This window comes from Psittacula echo (genome assembly GCF_963264785.1).
Source record: "Psittacula echo genome assembly, chromosome: 1".
Taxonomy (NCBI): Eukaryota; Metazoa; Chordata; class Aves; order Psittaciformes; family Psittacidae; genus Psittacula; species Psittacula echo.
In genome coordinates, this window is record NC_137735.1 from 106,863,907 (window position 1) to 106,874,477 (window position 10,571).

The window sequence follows — 10,571 nt, forward strand, 5'->3', positions numbered from 1 at the left end:
ATGATTATTCTGCTTGCAAGAAAAAAGATCTGGCTTACAAATGAACAGCAGCTAAGAGACACTAGAGCACCAACAGGTGGACAGTAGAAATTTGTCAATTTAAACCCAAGATGGAAAAATATGACAACCACAAAAATGCTTTATGAAGGCACTTGAACACTTTGGAAGTCCATGGAGAATAATATGCGGTTTCAAACTTTTGGAGACTTCAGCAAAGTAATTTCTAGGTCTCTAATCTTTTAACAGACTGACAATAAACTTTTGACAATAAACTGACAATATAAACTTTGAAAAAGTTTCAGACTGCCATAGAGAGACTTGGAAACAGAATTTTTATACCAGCTAAGCATCTACAAGTAGGAAAAAGAAAAACAATCTTGCATCTTTTATTTGTAAGGTCTTCTGCTGTGATTACAGTATTTGTTCTTTTCACCAGAGAACAATCTCTCTGCTGAAGTTCAATAGCAAGATGGAGTTCATAAAACCTGAAATGAGTGTACACAGCACCTAATAACTCATGCTAGGTCTTTTTCAGTTGCAAGGATTGCTGTAAGGACATACAGAAGTCAAACAACTTATGTCTGTGTAAGTACAATAATCTGAAATAGTTCTTTTTAAAATAATGCTCCGCAGACTAAAGTGGATGACCATGACACATGCAAAGTGTCCAAATAAAGCAAGCTCCAGTGTCCTATTCGAGTCGATACCAAAAAACATCGACCGTAAATGGCTCAGGGGTGATGAGACTCTCACTGGGCAAGAAAAGTGATTGTAAATCACACGTTAGCCAGGCGCAGGCTGCAAGCTCCCGTGCGCCTCACCGTAATCTATGGAGAGCGACTGGTGCAGCCTGCAACCGCCCTGGGCGAGGGTGGAGAGGCCGCAGACCGCGCAGCGTCAAACGCGGCCCCACGGCGGAGGGCGGCGACCCCGGTTCCCCACAGCCTCTCCGGCTGGCCCGGCTGCTGGAGAAGCCATGGGGCCTCTCCGGGCGCCTGGTGCGAGGAACGGCCACACGGAGGCAGCTCCCGGCTACTCACAGCGGCCCCATCAGCCCTGTGGCGGGGAGCTAGACAGGGACTCCACCCCAGACCGGGCCGTCCCGCCCACACGGGCGCGCCCCAGCGGGGCGGAACCACGTGCTTGGCGCGACGCTTCGAGCGCCCGCCGGCGGCGGGCTCAGTGCGCATCTACGGGTCGCCTCCTCCGTGGGGAACGTCGTGTCTTACCACAGTTTTCTTTATTTTTTGGTTTTAACATTACGCTCGCGGACGCGGGGTCTGATGCCGGACAATTAGCAAAAGCAGCAGGGGGATGCTTGCCAATAAACACCGAGATTTGAGGTCAAGCAGCTGTAAATCTGCATTAATCGTTTCAGGAATTCAGCTATTTACAAAAGCTTTTAAAGACCAAACAAATAAGAGAAGGGAGGGGAGAAGAGATAGAGGAGCCGAGCTGTACTTACCTTCACATTGTTTCCCTTCGCCTTTATAGCCTGGCTTGCAGATGCATTTGTAGGATTTCGGGGTGTTTTGGCAGATCGCATCGATGTGACAGTCATCCGTAGCTTCTGCGCACTCGTCAACATCTGGAAGTACAGAAGAAACCCCAAGGGGACAGATAAGAATGGAGATCTGAGACACACAAAACCGCCACGAGTAGATAGCCCACTTGAAGAAGCTGTTTGCTTGTCTGCCTTCTGAGTGCCATCCTGGAAATGAGAACATCTGACGTTAAGTAACTGAACAAACCAGCGTTATTCTCTTTAAGTCATTTATAAGCATTGCTTCGCCAAGCTAGAGGGACTTGGTCCCACGTTTCTGCATTAGGAAATCATGAGACATACCTAAAAATTAGCGCCTGCTTTATAGGTCTGGCGCTGGAGACCCACATCTTAAAGCAAGAAAGCGTTTAAATTACCTATGGGGGGGGAAGTCCATTTGCATGTTCTAGCAAACAGATCTTCTTAAGTTAGAAAGACAGACCCCAGTTTAAATAAACTATGCTGGCGGGGGAATGAGAAAAAGAAATATTTGAACAGCAAACCCACATTAATCCTTTTTATTAAGAGGCAAAAAAAAAAAAAAAAGTGAAGACCATATTGAACTGAGTAAGTTAGCATGAAGAAAAGCAACCTGCAACAACATCCCCTCCACGGAGCAAAACTCATTTAGAAGGCAGAAGTCCGAGCAGTCCCCCCAGGCCCTGCTCAGGCAAGTGCCGTACTGGTGAGACAGACACAGGGAGGGGGCACCCACACCGCTTTACTTGCTTTCAGGATAGGAAGCCTTCACAAACATTTCAGTGACGGGCAGTCGTTTTCTCCCCCGGATTTAAAGAGGATGGGGGAGGGCGGGGGATGAGAGAGAGTCGAGATTTGGTAGTCGTGGGAATGTTAGTGAAGTGAACATAGAAGAAAAAGAGAGGAAAAAAAAAAAAAAAAAAAAAAAAGCTCCGACCTATTCAGGGATGGGGTGTGCAGTTAACATGGGAACATTTAAAGCCCTGCCTAACCGGCCCTGCCCCCCGCGCTCCCCACAGATGGTCCCGGCCACCCCAGTCACCCGCAGCGCCCTACGCAAGGGGCTGCGGCGGGGCCGCTGCTGGCAGAGGCCAGCACTGCGTCGGGGAGTCCGGCCGGGCCGGGCGAAGCCGTCGCTGTCAGCCGCGACAGTCGTGTCAGTAACGCACCTCGCAATGATTTCCTCACATCTGGGGATCGCAGGAGAGGGCAGGGAGGGGAGCGCTCAGCTCCGGAGGGGCGGGCTAGCAGCCGGTAACAACGAGCAGAGCAGCACACAGCACAGCCTCCCTTTTACTTTTAGGAAGTATCGAGGAGAGGGTACTGCGGGGGGGGGGGGGGGGGGGGTGGGAAGGAGAGGGGAGAGAAAAGGGAGTATCCATTGAGAGACGTACAGTTGGTTTCATGCCAATTAGATTAACAGATCCTCGAAAAAGGGGCACCAAAGTGAAAACAGTTTTATTGTTAGCCTGAAATCCCAACGCTAATTGTTTCAGAAGTGCTCACTCAGCCATCTCCAGTGATAACACTCGGATCCTTCAAAGTCACCGGGGACTGGAGGAGGCTATTTAAAGAGGGGAGAATAATCAGACACGGTGCCATGGCACACAGCAGAGGACTGCTGCGAGAGGTGCGGACCAGGACGGCCCCGAGGGGGGCACCTCGAGGACCCCACCAAGAGAGCTGCCTCCATTCTGTATTGTTGTTACATATATATATATATTTTTAAGCGAGAGGGGTACAGAACGCAGGGCGTCATATTTTTTGGAGAAATGCAGGGCTGCTGTAATGTTTCCTCGTCTAGCTATGATTTATGCGAATTAGTTTAGGGGTCCACGGGTGTTGCCCGGATCAGACACAGATCCAGTCAAGCACATAAAGAAAAGGTTTGAGTTTTTTTTTTCTTTTTTATGTTTTGGTTTATACTTTTGACTCATTAAACCAGCACCCATCTCCCATCAAGACCAGCGAAAGTGACAGCTGGACTCTTTATAATGCCGTCAAAAATTCAAACTACATTGAGCCAAGGGGGACATTTCACAGCAACCAGAGGATGCCGGGGAGTCAGACGTGAATGCCAATGAGTCAAATGAAAGGGCAGAACCAAATATGAGCCCCTGCTCTGCTCCACATCTCACACTGCATTGCTTAGACTTTAAGAACTTCTACGCTGACCTTGTTCATTTTGTTGCATTTAAAGTCATGTATCTGAGGGAAAGAGATTTTCCACCGTCTCCTTCCTTCCCCCCCCCCCCCCCTTTACCTTAAAGGATTTCTTCAGCACAACTTCAGAGACTGTATGCACATCTTTAAGAAATTACTTTGGGCTTACAAAATTCCTAGACAGATGGGGGCTTGGGGGGTGTTTATGTTGGTTTGTTTTTTTTTCTGGAGTACCGTAGCAAAGACTTAATACCATTACTGCTATGTAAGAGAGATGAGCGCGGCTGTGAAGAAACGCCAGTTCTTTGGGTTAATGCGCAAACAGGGAAAACCTGTGAAGACAGAACAGCCAACGCTTCCCCTGTGGAGTCTCTGGGGTTCAGCACACAGTATCTCCCGGGCACTCAAGGAAAGTAACTTTTCTTTCCCCGTCTCTCTCTCCAGACGTCCCTTGGCTCCGGTAGTGTCAAACACGCGAGAAAACGCCGCCTCACCACAACTTCCAACACCCCCAGCGCTACCAGCAGCAAGAAGTAACCTCTCCCTCGGCACCTTACACCAGGGAGAGGAGAGCGGACAAACACGGTGCCCCCCGGAGAGAAGTCCCCTCTTACCTGCGCCCCCGCTGCCTCCTGCCAACCTGCCGGCCCAGGCGAGAGCAAAGAGCAAACAGCAGCGCCGCGAAAAGCAAACAGTGCCCATGATAAAGATGCGATCCCCAGCCCCCGGTGCCTGTCTGCGATAAGGGACGCGCTCGGGGCCGGCCGCGCGGAGCCGCCGGCGCTGACGCCCTGACAGCGCCCCGCTGATTCGCCGGGGCTCCCGCGGCGGAGGCGGGCCGGGGCGGGCCGAGCCGTCCCCACCGCCCCTAGACTGCCCCTGAGCCCCGCGGCCGCCGGAGTGGGGGTGGTGGGCGAGGCGGTTGAACTCTTACCCGCCCCGAGAGATGTCTATTAGGTGCTTACCGGCGTGACACCCGCGCCCCCCTTACATCTCCCAGCAGGTAGGAAGCTCGCAGAGCGGCATCACCGGGCTTCGGCCTCTGGCGCCCTCGACTGCTTCCAGCTTTGCTCCCCTCAGGGACAGGGGCGCTCGTGCGGACCGTTACGCTTTTCCCCTACCCTAGAGGGCGCCCCCCCGCGGCCGTGAGCGGCTCTGGGCGGCAGGAGGGAGTCGCGTCTCCTTCGCAGTGCCCTTCGCAGGGGGCCGCGAGGAAATGTTCCCCCCCCCCCCCCCGCCCACTCCGAGCTGCGGGCTGTGAGGGCAGACAGTCCGGCCGACCCGGCCGCCCATCTCCTTGACAACCGCTGAGAGGGATTTCTCACCCTCGCTAGGCTCAGACTAAAGGAAAACTCCCCCCCCCCCGTTCCCCGCCTTCCTCTCAGCCTTACTAACTCCTAGGAGCGCGGCCGTCCCCACTCCCCTCACATCATGAGCAGGAGCCTGGCTGCTGGAGGTGCTTGCCCTAGCCAGAGGCTTCCCCAAGTGGTGCTCGTCCAAGCCCTGCTGCACCCGAGTCTCTGCCCGTGACCGCATGGCCTGGCCTGTCCTGAGCCGGGCCAGGCACTCTCCCCACAATCATCAGGGAAGCTGTAAACTGCTCGTGCTGAAGATGCGAGTTTATGAGTGCGAAAGTCGCCACCACTCTGAAGCAGAAATATCTTATTGTTTTAAACCCAAACATGAAAATTTGTCCCCTCAGAGACAAGTTTCATCACCCTGAAGTCCTGCAGACTGGTGGTTTTTAAAGCACTGACATAGCTTGCAGGCATTCCTCATTATGACTTTTGCACCCCTATTCACTTTACACCTTTCATAGATGCCCACCCTCTGACATCACAGAATCAACTTGGTTGGAAAAGATCTTTAAGATCATCAAGTCTAACCATTACTCCAGGACTGCCAAGACCACCACTAAACCATGAGGCACATAGTGACATCTACATGGTTTTTTAACACTTCCAGGGACAGTGATTCAATACCTGATGACCCTTTTGGTGAAGAAGTTTTTCCTAATACCCAGTCTAAACCTCCCCTGGAGCAGCTTGGGACCATTGCCTCTTGTCCTTTAGGTTATTTTAACTCCTAACTCCACAGTGAGGCTGTCTGATGCGTGTGACATACACTTGTCATCTGGGTAATACATCCCACCATAGCCTTAGCTGCCTCCTTTTGTCAAGTTCTTCCCCAAAGTTTGCCTGTTTCAGTACAACACACTTGCCCAGAGAGTAGCACTATTCATTACATTTCAGCCTGAAGGGAAAGAAATGTAAAGGAAGCTGCTCAGCCCAGTTGCTTGGTCAATGAAAGTACATGCCACTCTCTTTTTTCTTCCTAGAACTAAGGAACTAGTGCACAGTGCAGAAGCTGTTTGCTTTCTGAATGTTTACACCTCTGCTTTGAGCATTCCCGTTCTTAATCCTTTAGTAGTGGGGCAGGGGTATTATTATTTTAATTCCCGTCCCATATTTTTGTGTGACTACGCTGAGGTGCAGTGTGAATTCCACGCTCGAGTCCTCCCATGGATACACTGAGCGTTTCTTCCATGTAGGTCCCCAGAGATATTACCTGGTACCTTAGAGCTCCACCTAGTGAGTTTTGTGGCATGCTGTAGCAGAGCGACGGTCATCTCCATAGTTGTATCCCCTGGCAGCGTGAGCTTTACCTTGTTAAGACCACACGCTGACCTTTCTGGAAAGGCTCTTGTTTTCAAAGGCTTTGTAAGTGTGAGGTTTTTTCTTAGGTGAAAAATAAGGCTAAGCCTTCTTCCTATTTTTTTTACATATATATTTCATAATTTGCCTTGACATTCCATTTAATGAAATCATCCTGCAATTTACCATGGGATAAATTGTCAAAAAAGTTTATTTTCCATAAAGGAACTCACTAGAAATGTCTAAAAAATGAACTATCTCAACTTTTTTAAAAAGTCACAATGTAATAAAAAGGTTTGCTGAAGCACCAAAGCACTCCAACTGCCTTGGTGAGCTGCTCTCTAGCATAAACTATGTCATGTTAATTGCATCTGTTACATTACTCTTACAGAAATCACTACACTTGTGCTTTTTGTCTTCTCTGATTCTGTGCATTTATTATCAGCACAGTACTAATACTACCTGTGTGACACTCAGGAAAGGGAGTCACCTTGATCCAAATAACACACTGTCTATATATGCCCTGGAGTACTCCAAGGGTGGCATGTAACTGAAAGCTAAAGACCCTTTACATCAGGTGCCCATCTTCTAGCAATGTCACTTTATTAAAACCAAGATTCTGACTGACAGAACATGAGGAAATACAGTAGTACAATGTTTTCCAAAAGAGGGCCTGAACCTGAATCAGGATCATCACACAGAGGAAGGAATATGATCTTCAGTAGGAGGCTGAATATTTCCAGAGGGTCTTTTCAACAGTTGTTCTTGCCAAGGGCCACATCTTAGAAAAGGGACCATTGCAGACTTCCACCTTTTCTACTTGTAATTATGCTTCTGTGCTTGCTTATCATCATCTAACACCATTCCTACATCAATTGCACAGATGCTTCCATGAAAATTTAATATTGGAACTAATAACCAAGCACCTTCTGGTAATGTGGAAACTAAGAGCCAGAGTCATGACTGTAAACCTGCTTTGTATAACTGGGGTAAGCAAGTGCTACTTGAATTGAAGGTGGAGGAACTGCCTGGGAACCACTGCTATTGTTTTAGCTCTCTGCCAATGTACCTGAACTCTGCCTGAAAACCTCTGGGCATCCTGCAGCAACATCCTGCATGTTAATGGATTGCATGGGCTTTAGATGTTCTTCCATACCAATGTCTTTAAAGCTTTCAGGAAATATTCCAATAAAATAATAATGAGTTTATTAGGACCCATCTCTTTACAGAGTAGAAAGTCCATGAACACCTGCATATCGGAAAGACCGAAGACATAAGTAGAAGCATGGCTGCAGAACAGTAGCCTCACCTTCAGAACACCTCTCACAGATATACACCATTCCAAAAATACTTTGAGAAGACAGAACAGCATCTGCAGAATTATTTGGTTTCTCAGTTTGCCATTTATGAACACCTGTACATTGGGACCAATGATGCCCAGCAGGCAATAAAAGCTACAGACAGAGCTAGGAATCACAGCAATCACTGGTCAGGCTGTGCAAACTTGAGTAAACTGCTGTACCTCTGTGTTTCTGCTTCCATTTCTTCCTTCTGTCCATCTTGCCCTTGTACAGGGCAAGCCCACCGTAGCAGGGCCTGCCTATCACTGTATTAATACAGCACCTTACAAAATAACATACTAAACTTATTTCATCTCTCTCCCCAATTAGGGCGTTCATGAGGCCAGTAAGACATATAAACCCTAACAAGAGAATCCTTTTATCTAACTTAAGTTCTTCTCTTTTTCTGAAGTGTAGTATGAAAAAAGTAGTGAGTACTGAATGAAAGCAAGTGAAACCTGGCTCCATTGGATAGGGGACAAGGAGGCCATATGACAGAATTTGTGCAGGGAGCATATATACTTTGAACCTTGAAGTATGCATCTCCAAAATTTATTTAAATCTTTTCTATTAGGGCGAAAGAAGCAATGTAAAAACAGCTCTTCAAAGCAGTATAGACTATTTTGAATTTCTACACGTACTTAGGGGAAGCTTTTGAAACTAGAGGCAACGGAGATGCACAGCATCACATACCCAATGCTATGTTACTTCTTTCCAGCATCTAAGTTTCCCAGAAGTTAAGTAGCTGCATACAGCTGAAGTATTTCAATGATTTGTGCTTGGGAAAAAGAAAAGAACAACAACAAAGTCATCTGCCGTAATCCATAAGAGAAGCTTTGTACAAGAAAACTTGGTGTCTGGGAGGAGAAGGAGAGTTTTTCCTCAGAGTGGATGGGAATTACATAGGAGTGGCTGTTAACAGTTAACAGGGGATATTTATCAAATAGCTTTGGTGAGATTAGGCATGTTTTACCAGGATGAAGGTTACATCTCAAAGAGGTGAAAGAGGACTTGATGCATAGAGTTGGGTAAAACTTCATGACCTGCATTATGCAGAAGACTGGTTACAGCAGTCTCCCTTAAAGTGAATAAGGGACACCTATAAAAGCTGCAGGAGAAATTGCACAAAACAAGGTAGTATGTATTATCTGTCATGAGATTACACCACAGCAGATGGAAAAAGAGGACAAGGACCTGAGGAAACATGGTGCTGAAAAATATACCTTTCTTAAAGTCCTGTTTAACTCTGTTGCCAAAATGCTTGTAGAGGTGGTGATGTGTGTTTATGTTCACAAGGAGATGAGCAGCAGCATTCTGAAATGGACTGGTTTTAGGAAGTGAAGGCATAAGGAAGCCAGAAGGGAATATCAAAGCAAAAAAACCCACAAAACCCCAAACAAACCAAAGCAACAACTAACCAACCCAAACCAACCCCTTTCCCAAAAACCAAACAAAAATAAAAAAGGAAGACTAAGCAAATGGCAACTACACCTTCAATTTCTGTGCCAGTAGATATTATAGAGAAAGAGAATAGATGGTGAGAACACCATCGCATCTATATCAGCTGACGGAAGTTAAGCCACTGCGTATTTACCTAAACTTCACAGAAAGATGTAGGAGGTGTTAAAAATGCTGCCATTGAATCCTATTCTGACTACAAAGGGGATGAAATGAGCAGGATCTAAGTACTCTTTGTTGATCCACTAACTTTAGACCAGAGTATGATCAGAATCTTAACTCAGTAACTCCTTCACAGAAGCCTTCAAAACAGTGAATTTATGCTAGTACAAGTTCTGGCTCCTGATCTGGTACCAAAGTACTTACCATTATATTCTTATCATTGGCAGCTCAGTTACTCTCCTAATGAATTTCACTAATTATTATGATTGCAAAGAGATGTCTGTAGCTGCTGCTTAACACGCTATCCTCTTGAACTCCCAGGTTTGCACAGTCTAAAAATATCAAGAAACTCCAAAGAAAGTACTGTCTTGGGTATTTTAGGCTTATGCCAGTCACTTCTAATGCTAAATCCTGTACAGTCATTTACTGCTCTGACTGCACAGAACAGCAACAAGAATTGTAGCAACCCAACAGATAAGAAAGCTTTTGGGTTGTTTTAGGAGACATAATCAGCTTTTTTAAAGTGAACCTGTCCTTCAAAAATAGCTACATCTGGCTCTGATTTCTTCTTCAAAGCCCTGATTAGGACATTCAAACAGAGGTACTTTCTGCTGTTCCCTTTCTTACTGTTACCCACGAGCTGCAGTCAGTTACCTGTGTGCTTTCCCAGTCTAATCAAGGCTCTGAACATGCAAGGTACATAGAAGCATGTACATACTCATCAGCAGGACTACACCCACATAGAGACTTCTGCAAAGACTGTCTCAGCAGGCTCAGAATCGTATATTGCAAGATAAAGAGAAGGGGCCATAGCCTCTACTCACAAGTCCCTTTATCCTTCAGCTTAGCTTAAAACCAGATGTGGGGAATAACTCGGCTCTAATCCACATTGGCAAAACTCTGCTCTATCGAACATACTATGACAGCAGTTCAGAGAAAAAAGCTGATTCAACTTCACAGAGGATTTAATATTGTGATTCCGCCCCCCCCCCCCCAATTCAGAGCCCTGCCTACCCCACAAATAAAACCCCACCGTTCCAAGACTTCCAGAGGCTGCAAATTTCAACTGCAGCCTGGCAGACCAGCTGCAGAGGTGGGTGAGTTGGCAGGACACCTTGACAAGGCATGGTAAGATCCATTAAGACCCTTGCATCAGTTCTTTCAAACCTTTCCTGAACCCAAAATATTTCAGTTTAAACATTAACAGTAGCAAGAAGACTCTAGGAAAATTCCAACAAAAGTTCTTGAATCAAAATCTTTCCTGACTCCACA

General features: G+C 47.0%; 1 protein-coding gene across 1 annotated transcript in view; it reads right to left on the reverse strand.

Moving 5' to 3' along the window:
• SCUBE1 (signal peptide, CUB domain and EGF like domain containing 1) overlaps positions 1-4,387 on the reverse strand; it is a gene marked incomplete at both ends in the record, with an annotated part of 207,505 nt that extends 203,118 nt beyond the window's left edge. Inside the window, 2 exons of the mRNA XM_080623895.1 lie at positions 1,466-1,588; positions 4,300-4,387. Of these exons, the coding sequence (XP_080480021.1) occupies positions 1,466-1,588; positions 4,300-4,387 (211 nt within the window). The remainder of the gene's footprint in view (positions 1-1,465; positions 1,589-4,299) is intronic.
• Positions 4,388-10,571: the final 6,184 nt, after the last annotated feature.